The sequence below is a fragment of the Echinops telfairi genome, unplaced genomic scaffold (genome assembly GCF_000313985.2).
Source record: "Echinops telfairi isolate 266 unplaced genomic scaffold, ASM31398v2 ScPeMD7_7475;HRSCAF=8513, whole genome shotgun sequence".
NCBI classification, from domain to species: domain Eukaryota; kingdom Metazoa; phylum Chordata; class Mammalia; order Afrosoricida; family Tenrecidae; genus Echinops; species Echinops telfairi.
In genome coordinates this window covers 9126764-9144330 of record NW_022111379.1, presented here as the reverse complement: position 1 = coordinate 9144330, position 17567 = coordinate 9126764, and the positions used below count along the sequence as shown (strand labels likewise).

General features: G+C 57.2%; 1 protein-coding gene across 4 annotated transcripts; it reads left to right on the top strand.

Moving 5' to 3' along the window:
* The first annotated feature begins 2010 nt into the window (after window positions 1-2010).
* STOML1 (stomatin like 1) lies at window positions 2011-10015 on the top strand. Of its 4 annotated transcripts, none has more exons than XM_004711961.2 (7): window positions 2011-2208; window positions 3856-3962; window positions 5342-5491; window positions 5753-5956; window positions 7842-8037; window positions 8657-8866; window positions 9406-10015. In XM_004711961.2, the coding sequence occupies exons 1-7, from the start codon at window positions 2076-2078 to the stop codon at window positions 9597-9599; spliced, it is 1194 nt and encodes a 397-aa protein (XP_004712018.1). In that variant the 5' UTR covers window positions 2011-2075; the 3' UTR covers window positions 9600-10015. The 4 variants fall into 4 exon arrangements, with proteins under 4 accessions (XP_004712018.1, XP_004712017.1, XP_045141724.1 ...); XM_004711960.4 differs by having other exon boundaries at window positions 8654-8866; XM_045285789.1 differs by having other exon boundaries at window positions 8627-8866.
* Window positions 10016-17567: the final 7552 nt, after the last annotated feature.

Here is a 17567-nt window from a genome sequence, read left to right as displayed (position 1 = left end):
GGGGCGGGTGTGTGGGCAGGAAAATGCTGTGGGTGACTGTTTGGGAAAGGTTAGTGCGTCTGAGGTAGGTGGTGGTGATAGCTACTGAGCAGGCATGAAGAGGGTCAGGAGAGAGCAGGTGAGGCTATGGTCAAGGGGGAGTGTGCCAGGCCCTCGGCTGGTGACAGGAGGAAGAACGCCGCTCCAGGGGCCGCAATAGCCCAGCGCCACTGACTTCGAACTGCCAGCCATCCCCATCACTGTGCTGACCCCGGAGCACCGATTTACAGCCTCGGTTCCAACTCAGAACAGGTGAGGAAAGAAGATAACCTTCCTCTTACGAAGCTGGTATTCCGGGATGTGTCTATGTGGAGAGTCATTGGGAGAGAAGTCCAGCGTGCCCAGAAACGCGGAGAGTCCTCAAGAGTGCTCCGAACCCTCCAGCCTGGTCAGCATTCCCCGCGTGTCTATGGTCAGGTCCTCCTCTGGGAGCCAAATGAGGAAAAATTCATGAGGGTGGACAGTGTCGGCAGCAGGGCTCTGGAAGTGAGCCAAGTGGCTGAGGCAAGACGTGTATGTGGTGGAGACAAGAATAATACTAAGCATGTTTTTGCTCCCTTTGGAAGGCCACCTACCCCCAGCCTACCCTAACACCCCAATTGAGAGCTAAGGCTTGTCAGAGCAAACCTACCACTTACATTACATTTGGATCTCTCGAGCCATGGAGAGAGGCAAGGTACCGCTGGGTATCTGGATCAAGGCCCAGCTAGGGTCTGCAGGACCCAGGCTATCACTTCTGTGATGCCCTGGTCGACCTGCCCTCTGGGAAGCTCTTTGCCATCCCCTCCTCCCTTCCTCTGCTGTACTCCCCTAGTCCACCCAGGAAATGCCACATTTCTAGTGCCAAAGTTCAGGCCCTCTCTCCCTAAACTTCATTCAACAAGTTAGCTCTGTGCCAGGCTCAGCTTCCCGGATTGTGGGGCGGCAAAGAGGTATAATTTGCTGGCCGTGCCTGGAGAAGTCCTGAGTCTAGAGAAGGCCACCACTCCCACATGCCCAAGGTCCCTCTCTGAGCTGCACAAAACCCTGTGCACTGCTGGCTACCTGAAGCTTGGCAATTTGAACCTGCTATCCACAAGGTCAGCTACAAACCCACCAGCAGCGAAGAAGGAAGAGGAGAGGGGTAGTGGAGCCCAGGTGGCACAGTGGTTACGAGTTGGGCTACCATCTGCATGGTAGGCAGAAAGACTAGGCTTTCTACTCCCGTAACCAGTTATAGTTTGGGGAGACCCAGGGGTCACTGTGAGTCAGCCTTGACTTGATGACAGTTATTTTTGTTTTGTTTTACTCCCATTCAGAGTGACAATCTTGGAAACCCACCGGGGCAGTTCTACCGTGTCCGACAGGGTTGCTGTGAGTCAGCATCCAATCGAGGGCAGTGGGTTGGCTTGGGTTATCCCCTTAAAGATGGACAGCCTTGGGAATCCTTCCGGGGGGGGCACTAGGAGCTGGAATAGACAGGATGGCAGTGGATTTTCTGGGTATGGGTGTCTCAACAGAAAGCACTCTTGATCTGTGCCTATAATCATCCCCAAAAGTAAACCCTGGGAAGCAGTCCTCTGGGGCAGGAATCCTCAGCTCTGGTTTGGTGTGGTTCTAGTGCCAGAGGGCAAGTTTGGAGAAGGGAGTGCTAAGAAGGCTGAAAACGTGTCCTTCATTCTGGAGGCGATTGGGGTCTTAAAAAATCACCTTTCAAAGCCCACCTTCCCCTCCTAACCCCTGTCCTAAGACCGGGTGGGGGCGGGAAGGAAGAGGGACCCTGTCTCCCCTCCTAAGAGCTGGTAGCCCCACTTGCTCGGCCGTGGTGGCAGTGCGGTCCTCCGAGGGCAGGGGGCGCAACGCGACGGCTCGAGCGGGCCGGCCTGCCTCCTCCTCCTGCGCCCAAAGCCGCCGCTTAGCGTCGGTGGGGGCGCAGGTGAAGCCGGAAGCGGCCGCCGGAGCCCAAACCTGCGGCCGGGGCGGGGCGGGGCCGGGCCGGGCCTGCTGGGCACGCCCTTCGCCGCACGGGTCCTGGCCAGTGACCGTTGCCCAGCGCCATGCTCTGCAGGTCCGGGTACCGAGCGCTGCCCTTGGGGGACTTTGACCGCTTCCAGCAGTCGAGCTTCGGCTTCCTGGGCTCGCAGAAGGGCTGCTTGTCCCCAGAACGGGGCGGTGCGGGGCCGGGGGCCGGTGAGTGGCCTCCCAGCATAGCGGGGGGAGGGGGGAGGACCCGTCGGCGCCCCTAGGCCCGCAAGCCCCCTGTCCTGGCATGATCAGGCTGGCCTGACGCCCTCGCCCCCTAAGAGGAGGAGTCCTGAGCCTGGGCTTCCAGAGGAAGCCGTGAACCAGACCCAGGAGCCACCAACACCTTAAGGACCCTGGGCTGCAGAGAAATGGCAGTGCCTTCCCCGCCCACCCCCCCGGAGGTGAAGATGCACGGGCCCAAAAGGCAGATTCTCGGCACTGTGTTGTGTCTGCCCACCCAACTCTTCCACATGACAGCCCCGCCCTGGCCCTCCCGACCAGGCAGCTGCCCTTCTCAGAGGGCCAGAACCAGGCAGGGAATGGAGATTGGGTGTGCCTCTGAGAGCACGGGGTCCCCAGAAGGATGACGGAGACCTTTCAGTTTCTGGCTCAGGACTGGGAGGAGGAGGAGCAGAGAATAACCTCATCCCACCATCTGGGCCTCTCACAGCTCCACTTCATCCTGGGCGACTGGTTCTCCAAGGGCCAGGACCTCTGGCTCAGATGAGCCCCATCTCCCTGGTCCCCCATCTCCAGCTGAAGGGCAGCATGCCTTTAGTGGTCCTGGGGGCAGTGGTAGTCGAATGCCTGCCTCACGTGCATGGGGTTGGGTTCCTGCTCGGTGCACCTCGTGCACAGCACCACCCATCTGTCCCCGGAGGCTTGTGTGTTGCTGGGCGCTGGACAGCTTTCCAGCCAGGACAGGACAGGGCTTCCTTCTGTTGTGCATGAGGCTGCCCAGCGGTTCACAGCAAAACCGTGACGTGGGGTGTGGGTGAATGAACTAGAAAGAACATCTTAGCATCTGTTCAGTTCTCTCCTGGTAGCGGTTACACAATGGACCGCTAAACCTCAAGGTCAGCAGTCTGAAACCACCAGCTGCTCTGTGGGAGAAAGATGGGCCTTTCTACTCCCAGAAAGAGGTACAGTCTCGGGAACCCACAGGGGGGCTTTGGTTCTCCCCGGTCCTATAGGACCGTTATAAGTTGGCATTGACTCGATGGCAGTGCGTTTGTTTGTCTGGTATTAATATTTTAGCCCTCTAAGACATTGTCTTCCCCAGGGCTCCTGGAGCTGGTGGTAGAGGAGGCGTGTGTAGCTACATTCAGATCAACCCAGCTCTGTGCCAGGCATGATTAGACCCCCAAAGTCACTGCCATGGGGTCGATTTCAACTGTGGCGGCCCTAAAGGACAGGGTAGAACTGCCCTTGTGGGCTTTTGAGGCTGTAACTCTTGCCTTCCTCCCACCCACAAATGCGGAGGTGACATAAACCTGAGGAAGGGCCTGAACCCTGTCCAGTGGGACAGGGAGAGAGGCACATGGATCGGACACCCGGGGTCAATGGCTGGCGCCTAGCAGAACATAGGACCTCGTGGGAGTGGGACTCGGGACAGGCTGGTTTTGATGTGTGGGAGACAGTCCCCAAGGATAATGGGGTATTAGGCAAGGGTGTACACCCTGAGTCCCAAGAAAGAAGGGGCCTTTGAAGGGGAGGTGGGCAAAAAAAAAAAAGGACCCTTGGTCATCCTTCTGCCACCCTGCCAGATCCAGCTGGCATGCTTGCCTTGACTGCCTCTTCTCTTTGCCCCAGATGTGCCCCAGAGTTGGGCCTCCTGCCTCTGCCATGGTCTCATCAGCGTCCTGGGCTTCTTGTTGCTCCTGCTCACCTTCCCCGTGTCTGGATGGTTTGCCCTGAAGGTAATGCTGGCCGGGCGAGGGTGGTTGGGCCTCCCGAGAGCTTGCCTTGGGATGGGTGACTCTCCCGTCCTTTTGTCCTCCTCCCTCAACAAGACGTCATCCTCCCTCTGGGAGATGGCTGGGCAAGGCTTTCTCACCGACGTCTTCCGCATGAGGAAGCAGAGGCTCAGACTTGTCTAGAGTCATCCAGTACGTGGTAGAGGAAGTGCCCCAGCTTCTCAGGTCCCAGGTGCCCAACATTTGCTCGAAGATGCACGTGAGCCTGTACCAGTTGCTCTGCCATTTCCAAACCCACCGCCCTGCCATCCCGTCGCTGATGACTCACAGTGGCCCTGTGGACAGGGGAGGACCGTCCCTGTGCGTCTCCAAGACTAACTCTTGATGGGAGTGGGAAGTCTCGCCTTTCTCCCTCGGAGCTGCTCCTGGTTTCACACTACTGACTTTGCGGTTAGCAGCCCCACGTGTAACCCTGCACCACCAGGGCTCCTTCTCTACCCTGTGGGTCAGGCTCCGTTAGCCAGGGCACCACCTTGGCTCAACAAGTCATGAGCGAGAGGCATGATGGCCTGCCTTTTGACCTGGAGAAGGATGAACCCTGCCGGGGTTAACACCGAGCCCAGACAAGCCAGTGATCTTGACGGCAGTGACAGTGGTGTTCGGTTAGCCATCAGGTGCCCAAGTCAAAGCGCACGTCCCGGTAACTAACAGCAGCAGGTGGAAGTGCATCCGGAAAAGCCACAGGGAAGCTGGAAACCTGGCCTTGCCCTCGGGGTAGCCCCCAGCAGCAGTCAACTTTGCAAGAAAGCTTCTGGGTGTGCTGTGGTCTGTCCTGGTCTGTCTGGGAGTCCTTCGATGGCTCTCCATCGCAGTCCTGAAACCGATGACGCTGAAACAAAGGCTCTGTGACCCATTTCCCAATTTGGATGGAGCTGCTTTTATGGGAAGGCTTTGGGAGCTAGAAGGTAGCCAGGGCTTTTGCTCCACAGTGCTGTTGGGCATTCCAGCCTCTAACCCCCAAACTAGGCCCCCCTCCCCCCTGCCCACCACTCCCTAGTCTGGGCATGTCCAGTTTCTGAGCACCAGGGAGCAGTGTCTCCTGAGAAGCAAGTCAGTAGGTGGTGTGATGGTGAGAGCCGGGTCCTGGGACTCTTTGAGAACTCAGTTCAAATCTCGCCCATTTGGCCGAATGGCCGCATGACCTGTTGTTGTGTTTTGTTTTGAGCAAGTCACTTAGCCTGTCTGAGCTTTGGTTTTACTCGACTGGTAACAGGTAAAGCTGCCTGACTGACCAAGGCGAAGGGAGCAGGTGAGGGTGGAATCAGGGTAGGAGGCCCTGGCCGGACCCGAGCTGACCACTGTCCACCCTTTCCTGTGGACAGATTGTGCCCACCTACGAGCGGATGGTGGTGTTCCGGCTGGGCCGCATCCGCACCCCCCAGGGGCCTGGCATGGTCCTGCTCCTGCCCTTCATTGACTCCTTCCAGAGGGTGGATCTAAGGACTCGAGCCTTCAACGTGCCCCCCTGCAAGGTAAGAGGCCTCTCAGCTCCCCAGGGCAGAGGGTGTGAGGGCGTGCCCCGGGCTGATGGGAGACCAGCAGGGAAGGGGAGGAAGAAAGACCAGGACCCGTGCCCCACACACCTCACCCCACGCACTTGGCGACACCATCTGTCCTTTGAGGAACCAGCTGCCAGGTGGGTGGGTCAGTAAGCGTGGTGCCAGGGACCCGACCTCCCTGCAGCCCCAGCCCCTTAATCACCGCCCCCCACCCCTCTCGACTGCCTCCGACAGCTGGCCTCTAAGGATGGGGCTGTGCTGTCCGTGGGGGCTGATGTCCAGTTCCGCATCTGGGACCCGGTGCTGTCAGTGATGGCCGTGAAGGACCTGAACACAGCCACGCGCATGACAGCCCAGAATGCCATGACCAAGGCCCTGCTGAAGAGGCCGCTTAGGGAGATCCAGCAGGAGAAGCTCAAGATCAGCGACCAGCTCCTGGTAGGCAGCCAGTGCCGGGGCCCCAGGCCACTCCGGCCATGGTTTCCCCTCTGTCCGTGAGTGTAGGGACCCGGGAAGAGCTGGTGAGCCGTGGGGAGGACTGTGCGTTGGGCAATGGGCGGTGGATACAGGCACTCCTGAGAGGAGGAGTGGCCTGCGTGAAAGTTCCCGCCGCCTACGTCTCTCTGCTGAGGTTTGATGCATCACTACCTGGCCAGGCCCATGCTTGCCCTGTCCTCCGGGCTCCTGCTGTCCCTGCCTCATGGGGCAGGCAGGTGGTAAGAGAGCAGGGCCCCAGCTCCGGAGGGAAGGGCAGAGAGGAAGGCCCTTTCCTCAGGGCAGCCAACCAGGCGGCCACCTGCTACTTCTGCTGCTTATGGCTTTGCTTTCCTCAAACCGAGAGGACAAGCCGGGGTGTACGCGAGTGCCCTCCCCGCAAGTGCCCTCCCCGCCTCGCCCCCATGTGTACAGGAAGTCACCCGCACTGCCATCCCTCCTGCAGCCCGAGGGCTGGAGCTGGCTGCTCACCCGCGGTGTGTCCCCTAGGTGGGCATTGCCCGGGTCTGCCTGACTAGAGTAGACGAAAACTCCCCCAATTCTCTATGCGCCCCTCCCCCGCCCCCCCTCCCACCCGCTGTCTCCACAGGCCTTAGGGTTCAAGGAGGGGAGGGGCCATAGCAAGGCCTGGTCCTGCGGGTCCCAGCCCCTCAGGAAGTTCATTGGCAAGCCACCAGCCTGGTAAAATCCCCCAGAAAATGGGCCCCATGATAGGAACAAGAGCTCCGTCTGCCAGCGCCCGGGCACCTGGGCTTAGGGAGATCCAGAGGGCAGAGTGGCTGGCTGCTTTATTTTGGAGGTAGGAAGCCCAGGCTCCCAGAAACGACTCACCTTGTCCGTCTTGCCCTCCAGTGGCTGTCTCCCTGGGTTCTCGCTAGGGGGAATGCCCAGACCCAGGAACCACGCAGGAACCCCTCCAGGCACGATGCCCGCCCTCCTCCCTCCTCTGGGCAGCTGGCACGCTCTGTCATGCTGTGCAGTGGCTTCAAGTGGCTGTGGGGGGGTTGTCCCTCCCTCAGTGTGTCTCAGCCTCACAGCCCCACTCTGCCCTGCACTCAGCACTCCCTGCCACGGAGTGAGCCTATAGGACAGGGTAGAGCTGCCCCTGTGGGCTTCCCAGACTGTCACTCTTTACAGGAATAGAAAGCCCGTCTTTCTCTCTCAGAGCACCTGGTGGTTTTGAACTGCTGACCCCGTGGCTAGCAGCCTAACACATAACCACTATGCCAGCAGGGTTCCTCTACACATCCTCACCCTTTATCGCCTGCCATTTGAAGCTGTGACTTAACTGGATGCTCCCCTGCCTCCATCCTCAGCCCCTTCTAACCCTCTGTCCACACAGCAAGCTGGAAGGATCTTTACAGAAAGTCTGCCTTGCCTGCCTCCTGGCTTAAACTCCTCTCTGAGGCTCCTTGTCCACAGAGGGCCAATCCAAGCTAGCAGGCAGACCCCCACCCCTTGCCCTCTGCTCTCACCAGTCCCCCCAGCCCAACACCCAAGGGTCCAGCCGACTGGCTCTGGTCCACGCAGTTCCTGGATCATGCCAAGTCCTCCCGCGTTGGCTTTTCCATATACTGTTCCCATTGTCTGGAAGGACCCTCCTTCCCGGAATGGTCCTTCCACTAAGAATTCCTCTTTTTCCAGGCAGTTCCTCCCATCTCTGGCCCTCCAGTCTGGCCAGGCCCCTCTCTGTGTAGGCATTGAGCATAGCTGGGGGTGGGCTTGCCCTCTGCCTGTGTACCCAGGCTGACATGGCGCCTGGGCCCCTGCCCTGTGTCCCTGCGCAGTGTAACAGCCTGCCTCTGTTTCTCCCCACGGTCCCCTTCAGCTGGAGATCAATGACGTGACCAGGGCCTGGGGGCTGGAGGTGGACCGCGTGGAGCTGGCCGTGGAGGCCATGCTCCAGCCACCCCAGGACAGCCCGGCCGGCTCCAGTCTGGACAGCACCCTCCAGCAATTGGCCCTGCACTTCTTGGGAGGAGGCGTGTCCTCGGTGGCGGGAGGCGCCCTGACCCCAGGGCCAGGTGAGGGGCTCTGGGAGGAGGGGAGCCGAGAGGAGGCCTCGAGCCACCCCCCTGGACTGGAAGAGGAAAGGGAGACATTTCGTGGGGAGAGGGCCACTTTATGGGCAGCTGGTGCTAGCCCGGGCAGCACCAGCCCAGATGGTACACCCGTTGATAGAGAAAGAACAAGAGATTTCCTCTCTGAGCTCGTGGGCCCCACCCCAGAGCACCCAGCCTGGCAAGCCGAGCACAGTATGGGCTGCACTTGGCCTCTTGCTCCCAGAACCAGGCACCCTTGTGCAGGGCACACCCGACACAGCTGTTCGGGCAGCCCCTATGCTAGACCTGATCAGGGCTAAGGCAGTGAGAAGCATCCAGGCATACGGGAGTGTGTCGGGGCCTTTGGAAGACCCTAAGCGAGGGCCAAGAGGGCGCAGAGTGTCGCTGGAATGAGCGTTTAATACGTCAAGCTCAAGTAGCTTGAACAGATGTGGGGCTGAGGGCTGGACCTCTCAGGGAAGTCTTCTCAGCTGAGGAGGAAGTAGAGCAGAGGCCTGCGGGGTCAGAAGGGGACCGGTTGCACAAAGGTACTGAAGCCTGACCTTGGCAGCATGCTGGCCCCCCACTCCTCCCCCAGCAGACACCCTGGAGATGGTCAGCGAAGTGGAGCCGCCTGCGCCCCGCTGCAGTGCTGGGCCCAGCCCGAAGCCGCCGGTGGCCGAGGGGCTGCTGACCGCCCTGCAGCCCTTCCTGACCGATGCCTTGGTCAGCCAGGTCGGCGCCTGCTACCAGTTCAACGTGGGCCTGCCCAGCGGCAGCCAGAGCACTTACTTCCTGGACCTCACTTCAGGTGCCACCGCCACCCTCCTCGCCCCCTGCCTCCTGCCCCTGCCTCCCAAGTTCTATGTAGCACCCCCCTCCCACCCCCCACACACCACCCCAGTGGGCCTTTCTCAGCCACCTGGAGCTCAAACACCATTTTCAGACAATGATTAGCCAGATTCGGTCCGTCCCCCCTAGCAGGAGGGCTCCGATGGCTGGGCCCCCTGCACCCACCATGCATCTTGGGGACGCACTCTCTTGGGCATTGCCTCACCTCCTTCTCATCCTGTGATGTAGAAATTGATGTCGACATTGTTATCATGCCCATCGCACAAATAAGAAGACTGGTGGTTTCAAACTGCTGACTTTGTGCTTACCAGCCCAAGGCATAGCCACCATGCAACAGGGCTCTACTGCAAAAGGTCAGCAGTTGTGAAGTAGGCGGAGGGCTGGTGCTCTCTGGGAAACGATTCACTAGAGAGAATAGGCCAACCTGGAGCTTCAGCAGCCCCTAGGACCCCCATACCTGTAATTACCCCTGAAAACCCTGTTTTCTCTTCCCCACAGGTCAAGGGAAGGTAGGACATGGGGTGCCTGATGGCACCCCCGACGTGGTGGTGGAGCTGGCCGAGGCCGACCTGCGGGCCCTGCTGTGCAGGGAGCTGCGGCCCCTGGGGGCATACATGAGCGGGCGGCTGAAGGTGAAGGGTGACCTGGCTGTGGTCATGAAGCTGGAGGCTGTCCTCAGGGCCATGAAGTAGCAGCCTTGGCTGGCCTGAGCTGGGCACCAAGCCAGGGGGGCCTCTTGGAGGAAGTGGCAGGCCCTCGGAGATTTGGGGCCCGCAGGCATTTCCGGTGCAGCCAGGAGCCGTTGGCTGGAGGTGGGAGTCAGTGCCAGCCCCACCGTTCTGGACTGCAGTAGTGGTTCCCCGGAGGAGGTGTGCCTACCTCCCGAGCTGGCCACACAATGAGGGTGCTAGGAGTGCTAGCCTTGCCCTGCACTGCTGGCGAGCTGGCTGGAGAGGCAGGACCACAGAGCCAGCCGGCCCGGGCCTGGCAGCAGTGTTTTACCCCTCTGGGAGGGACCAGCGGGCAAAGCTTGGGCTCTGCTTCCTGGGGGAGCCCCAAGGAGGGGCACAGAGAGGGCCTGACCTCCTGTGTGCAGGCCAGGCCCAGGAGGGGGTGGGGTGGGGTGGGGTCGGGGTGGTGCAGAGCCAGGCCTGCTCTGCTGGCCCTGCTCCTGCCGGCAGCTGGACTGACCGAGGACTTGCATGCATGGCGGGCTGGGCCGGGCAGCATGAAGGGAGCCCGCCGGCCTGTGCCGCTCACCAGAGGACACAGACCTCTCAAATAAACATGTTTACACTCTGTGAGAGAGGAGCAGCGAGGCTGGGTGTGGGGGTGGGGTCGAGTGGGGCTGGGGGATCATCACATCATCTCTACTGTCCACAAAGCAGCCACCCCTCTTCCCAGGCAGGGGGGGTGGGGGTCGGCAGACAGGCTCACTCTTATCTCTCTTTATAAGGGAAGGGCAGGTTTTCTGGGCCAGAGAGGTCTGGGCAGTTGGAGCTGGAGCCCCAAACTCGAACATGGGCCCCTGCTGTTCCTTCATGCCTACGTGCCCTGGCCTTCAAGGCCCGGCCCCTGGAGCCCAGCCCCGGAGATGGGCCCCTGACTTCTCCAGCCCACTTCCTGGAGAGAATTGAAGGAAAGAAACACCAAAACCAGGGCCAAATGAGTGTCCCTTTGAGGGACAAGCTCAGCGTGGCCCTGGCACCGGGTCCAGCCTCTCCGGGGCTGCTCCCCTCTTCTCTCTGCACTTGTGAGCACCTGGCACGGCATTCACCCTCCTCCAGGGGCCCAGCACAGACTACAGGGTGTGGCATTGTGAGGTTCTACTCCATTAGGCCCCCCCACTACCTAGAGCCTCTGCAGTTGCCCTCTCTCCATCAGCCACACTTCCTGGCCCCTTAAGGCCCAGCAGGGCAGCACAGTGCTCAGGCCTACTTGTTGCTAACGGAGTTCCAAACACGCAGTGTTTGTGCTTGTCTTCCTCAAGGGACCACACCTCTGTCACTACCACCTTCAGCCACCACACACTCACTGTGAAGAGTGCCAAGCCCCGAGGGGTTGAGGGAGAGACAGCAAGATCTCGGTTTAGGGGAAACTGAAAGCCCTGGTTTTCTCAGTGGGTGTGGAAAATCATAACATTTAGGGGAATCCTAAACTTGTGTGGACATCTATGTGGGTGGATGGCAGCCTGCCGGACCATTGTTAACATGGTGGGGGGATTTCCGGGCCAGCCATCCTGGCAGGGAGGGAAATCCCCGTGCTCTGGAGGACTAAGCCTGGGCTGCTGTGGGAGGAGAAGGAGGCAGTGTGTCACTTCCAGGAGCCTTCCTGGAGGAGGCGTTAACTGCCTGAGGAACAGCTAGATGGGACCTTGAGGGAAGAGAAGGACAAAGGGTGGTGGTTGGAGGGAAAACCCCAGCCTGGGTGCCGAAGAAAGAGACCACCCAGGCACTCGGAGCTCCAGGAACAGAGAAGTTTGGGGTAAAAATTATGGCCGTTGCATGCCAAACACGCCCCTGAGTGGAACTAGACACTGTCTGCATATATTTTCCTCTCAAGATGCTCCGGTGAATCATACTCAAACACAATGATGCTGTGCCGATGTATTCAGAGGTGACACAACTATTCTCCTAGTGGTGTTTTAACACAGAGGCGCCCTGGTGGCAGAGTGCACTGGGCTGCTAACCACAGGTCAGCAGTTCGAAACTACCAGCAGACATGAAGCTTTGTGCTCCCAGAGACATTTAATCTCAGACTCCGGGGCCATTCTACTCTGTCCTATGGGGTTGCTGGGAGAAATGACGTGGTCGCAGTGAGCTTATTTAAAAACAGTGATTTAACTTTGAATCGCTAGTGCACTCAGGTGGCCTAGACTTTTTTTCATGTTCCTCCTCCTCTGTTTTTTTTTCCTTATTTAAAAAAAAAATCAAATCATTATCTTTATTCATATCATTGTGTGAGTAATTTGTATAGTTCTTTATTGTATTTTATTGGGAGCTCTTACAGCTCTTAATCACAATTCAGACATATATCCATTTTGTCAAACACATCTGTACATATGTTGTCATCTTTTCCAAGACATTTCCTTTCTACCAGAGCCCCTGACATCAGCTCCTCAATTACCCTCCTCCTCCCCCATGTCCCCTTGATAATTTATAAATTACTCTCTTTTGGGGGGAGGGGTGTTTTTAAAAATTGAACAGCAAACCTGCCAGTCCTGACGTCCTCCATGGGCTTCCCACACGGCCCCTTAGGGGGACCCCCTGCTTTAGTGTCTTAGTTGTTATTCCTGAAGCTGGGGGGTTTGTTTTGTTTTTAAGGCATGTACAAGGAAATCTGAATACGTACGTATCTCCCTTGTGGAAACACCCGCCCCCCCCCCCCAAATGGCAGCATAGCAAAGCATGCTGTGAATTTGTCCACACAGCGCTGTACCTTGAAGGGCTGAGTCCCGCCCACACAGGCCGCCCTGTCTTTCCCGGTGTTCCCTGGTCACTAAGTGCATTCTGACAAGGGCCAGCAGTGGTGCGAAGGAGAGCTGCCCCCTAGCAAGGCAGAGAGACCTCCCTAAGCAGGTCACCAACCTGCTCTCGGCTGAGGAGCCTCTGGGCGGATTCAAACCGCCAACCTTTCAGCTAGTAGTTGAGCACTTTGCCCTATTGGCACACCCAGGTGCTCCACGGAGCAGGGCCTGGAACATGGTGAAGGCTCAGGGAATGTACCCAGGGAGTCGCAAATGCCACCCAAACTCCGAGGAAGCAATGTACAAGCCAGGGGCTTTGCCCTGGGAACCACTGCGGGGCCACTTTGCTGATAGTTGGGCGTATTACACCGCAGGAGGAAGACGCTTTCTACTCCTGGAAAGAGTTCCCGTCTCAGAAACCCACAGGCACAGGCCCGGCCTGCCCTGTTCTGTCCTGCAGGGTTGCCGTGCGTGAGTCGCCATCTACTCGGTGGCAGGGAGTCTGCACCCAAAAGTCAAGGGCAGCTAGACTTCTGAATCTCTATGAGGATGCGGAATGCCACACCAGACCCTCCCTCCGCTCCAGCCACAAGACAAAGCCAGCTTTCTGCAAAAGCCCCTAGGGAGCTGAGGTGGTAAGGACTGAAGAGGAGTGCATGTGACAAGCTCCCTTTCCAAGAACAGGCGGGACGCAAACTCCCCTTCCAGCCAGGCACGGGGGTTCTCACGATGTGCCTTCTGCTGCGTGGTGCTGGGAGGTGCCGTCGGCTCAGGGCCCACTTACAACCAGCCTTCTGCACTTGCTTATTTACAAATAAATGAATAAATAAAGCCAACTTTATTGAGCTATGATCTACGTACAATAAACTATATCTCTTCTAAGTGTAGATTTTGATACATTTTTTGATAAAAGTGTTCACCCGCAGATGTAATACTCCCATTCCAGAGACTGAATGCCTCTGTCAACTCCCTGACTCCTCTCATGTGCTTCCCCACCAGGCCTCCCGCCCTCAGCATCCACTACATGGCTTTAGGAACTTGGCTGTCTCAGGAGTCTCTGCTTTTTCTCAGGGCGGAGTTCTCAGAGACGCCCTTGCTGTGCGTCTCAGTGGTTTGTGCCTTCTGGTTGCTGAGCAGTATTCTGCAGGAGAGACCCGCAATGTATTCATTCACCCAGTGTTGATGGACATTCCTGTAGCGTCCGGTGTGGGGCTATTTAATACCGTTGCGAACAAGTCGATGACCACATGTTAGCTTGTGGGTAAAGGACTAGGAGTGGAATTGCTGGGTCAATTCTCATCAAACTAATTTCCAAAGTGGTTGTCACATTCAGATTCCTATCAGCAAAGTAGGGGGGAGGGCTTCGGTCGTTCCACATCTTTGCCACCACTTAGTATCATCAGACTTGTTGATTTACATCCTCTAGCGGATACCATGGATTCTGCTGAACATTTTTATGTGCTTATCAGCCATCTCTCATCCGTTTTTAAAAAAGCATTTTATTGTGAGTTGGATGAAGGCTTAGAGAGCAGCTCCTCTGCTTTCTATTCAACTTGTGACATCGGTTTTATCTCATTTGTTGCAGTACTGCCTTCAAAGTAAGGTCACACCACCCACGGCCCCTGTGTGCGTCCTGCCTCCATCTCGCCTTTCCTAACCCCTGTGCACACAGTCCTTGGCAAATGCTGCCCTCTGGGTCCCAGATGCTCAGTTATTCTAAGCTGTGTGCCCCTCCTTGGCATTGTCCCCCTTACAGGACTGTGTAGTGTTTGGCTGGAGACAGAGCCACCCTGGGGGTGAGTTCTGCCCCAGACCTGCAGAGTGAGGCAGCGCCAGAGTCTCTGAGGCTTCACCAGCATCTCTCTGAGCAGCACACTTGGTCTCTTTTCTGAGCTGAGTTTTATTCCAGCTTTCCCCGTTCTAGCCTTCTGATGTGCCCCCTCTCAGAGCACTTGGCTGTGGCCGCTGGGCACCATCAGTTCTTCTGGTCTCAGGTTGTGGACACTGATGTTCACGGGGTCCGTTAGTCATTCCCAGGGCCTCCAAGGGCGTGGCCCTCAGTGGCCCCTGTGAGCCAAAACTCATGAAGAAAGCCTGGTGAGGAGGTTGTGGGACTTCTTTGTGTCTCGGAGAGGTGGAGGCTTTCTCTGGGGGGTGTCTGCTATTGTGCAAGTAGAGACAGCAAACTGTATATGAACTCAACAGCCTACGTGTGCAACCTTCTCAGCGACGTTGATGGCCTTCTTTGGGCTGTGCAGCCACCCCTTCCTCTGGCCCCCCTCCATGAACATGAACTCAGTGGCCCCCCAGGTTCCCATCTCATCTTTTAAGTTACTGTTGCCAATTTGATTCCATATACCCAGCGCCGATGAGTTACATCTGATTCACACAGCAACCCTATCGGACAAAGGAGAACTCTCATACAGGGTTTCCAATATTGTAAATCCGTATGCAGCGGACTGCCACATCTTCGTCCTGCCAATCCATAGAGCCTGGTCTTAATAACGCATCATCTGCAAAGCAAACATCCTTTACTAGTTAAGGTAAACTCTTGTTGGGTTGGAAGAAGACTTTGGGGATCTTTTTGGCCTAAAGATACTCTCAGAGACATAGTTTGGGGTGCTCATCCAGCTCTCATGGAGAGATCTGGATTCTGTGAACATTGGAAACTCTGCTTTGGAGCCCCCACCCCTGCTTCACTAGGATTCTGATTGAGAACCTTTGATCCAGGTGTTTAGTCCTTGTAGCTGGGCACTACCTAGTTCTCATCCCATGGCCCCGGAAGAAGCTACTCATGGAGGTAATCCGCTGCACGGGCCATTTCTCTCCTTTGGCAGGTGGCTCCTGCACAACCAAGAGCCATTGCTGTGCCTCCAGGGGCTGCATGCAGCCTTTGAAGCCCTCTGCCCAATGAACTAGGACGGAGAACAGAAGCACTCACATGTGATCAAGCCACGAAACCATAACCCTCACCCCCAAACCAAAGAACCAAATCCCAGTTTGAGGCGTTTGATTGTACGTCAAAGGGCGGCGGTGGTGGTGGTGATTGTGCATTGGGCTGAGATCCCCCAGGCCGGCAGTTCAAAACCACCAGCAGGGGAAAGATGAGCTTTCTATTCCCGTGAAGGGTTACAGTCTTGGAAACGCCCAGGGGCAGTTCCGCCCTGCCCAGTGGGTTTGCTATGAGTTGGCATCCACTTGATGGCAGACTTGATGGCAGTGCATTTGGAGTAAAGCAGCCACAACAGCTGCCCTCGGGGGTGGTGTGACTACGAGAGGCGAGTTAAAAAAAAGAAAAAAGAATGACTACATCGTGCACCGTTTGTACAGGATTGGCTTTATTCTAAACACTGTGTGTTTACCTGTGTCCCTGTGATCAGAGGATGAGGGCAGGCAAGTAAACGCAGCAGGATACTTGTTGAGCCTCGGCGGGGCTTCCAGCAAAGGTTCTAGAAGGGGGCAAAGTGATGGACACTTCCTAGCCGGAGGGAGTTGTTGGACCTGGGGCCTCAGGACCAAGGTCAATTGGCCAAATACAATAAATAAATAAACCCTAAAAAAATAACACCCGGACCACTAGGACGAAGTCCACAGACACCGCGGCTCCCAGAGCAGAGCAGTCAGCACAGGAGGCTGTGTGGCGTCTGTGTCTGGGGGATCCCAAGGCATCGTCTTGCTAGATTTTCTCCAAGGACCCAGGACAATCACGGGGCTTATTAGGGAGCAGATGCAAGGAGACAGGAAACTGCATCGGCGACCAAAAGGCCGGGAAAGTCCTGCATGATTGTTTGGGGTGGGGGTGGGGGGGCGTGTAAATTGAAGAGCAGAGAATTCTTCAGGACGGTTTCGGAGACAGAAACCCTGCCTCGGGGAATGTGGGGGTCTAGGTGGGGGGCAGTTTGAGTAACAAGACCTTCACGTTTTGATAGTTTTGTTTCATAGAGGTTTCTAGGGTGTTGTAGCAATGCTTTTTGATTCACCCTCATACATCAATCATACATTTGCCAATTTGACTTTCTACAGGTGGACACCTTATTGGCAGCACCTAGAACGATCGATCGGCTGCACGTCCCGGCCCTTAGTCACAGTGATCCCCACAAAGGTGGGTGGTTCTTGATTCCTGTCCTGGGCCAGTAGAGTCTGGCCCTCCCTCTTGGACTACTACGTTTCAGTGAGGACCACAGGTCAATGTCTGGAAGACCGGGTGAGGATGCTGGGAGGGCCAGGTGAGCAGGTGAGGCTGCAAGGGGACTGCATGGTGCAGAGTTGGACAGGAGCGGGACTTGGGGCCGGGCAGGGCCTGATCGGGGCTTTCCCAGAGGGCTTGGGTGGGGGCAGAACCCAAGTTCATGGTTTCTAGTTCAGATCCCCTCCAGTGTATCAGCTGGGGACTGTGGGCAGGGGGGGTTGGCTCAGAATTTTAAAAGCTCTCAATAGCTTGGTGCTGCCTGCCACTCTGCTGTATGCAGGTGAGGACTGGGGTGAGCGATGGGAGAAGGGAAGGTGGGGAGTGGGTACAACCCTCATCTCCCACAGCCTCTGGTCCTCTTCCACTCAGCTAGGAGAGAAGCCAGAGAGGGCGAGGCCGGTGGCCAAGGACAGAAGAGAGTCTTTGAGACCCCCAGTGTGTGTTCCCCAAGTTCCCCTCTGTGGTGAGCTGCTGCCCTGGCTGGGCCTCCAGCTTGCTGCGCCTGCTGCACAAGAAGCCCCAGCAGCTGAGTGTCAAGGATACATTAGTTGCCCAGGAGGAAAGCGTCTTCAGTGTATTGAGAAAGAGGCAGGTGGAGACGGAGAGGGAGACAGACAGAGAGGGTCAGAGAGACAAACAGAGGAAGAGAGAGAAGGGACTACAGAGAGACAAAGAAGCAAGGAGAGACAGAACAAGAGAGACAACAAGGGGTGGAGAGAGGGAGACCCGGACTGAGAGAGGGATGGAGCTGGATGATAGACCAGAAGGGGTGAGGCAGGGGCAGCAGGAGAGGACACTGGTGGCCATGGGTACCACAGGGCTGACAAGGGGCACCCCGAGTTGCTTTGGAGTTATGCCTTCTCTGAGTTCAGACTCCATCCTAACCTGGGCTTGGCCTGAGGATGAGAGCCAAAGGGGCCAAAATGGGGCTCTTGAAACTCCCTTCCGTGCCCTATGGGAGCCCAAACTACCGTGTGTGTGTGTGTGTGTGTGTGTGTGTGTGTG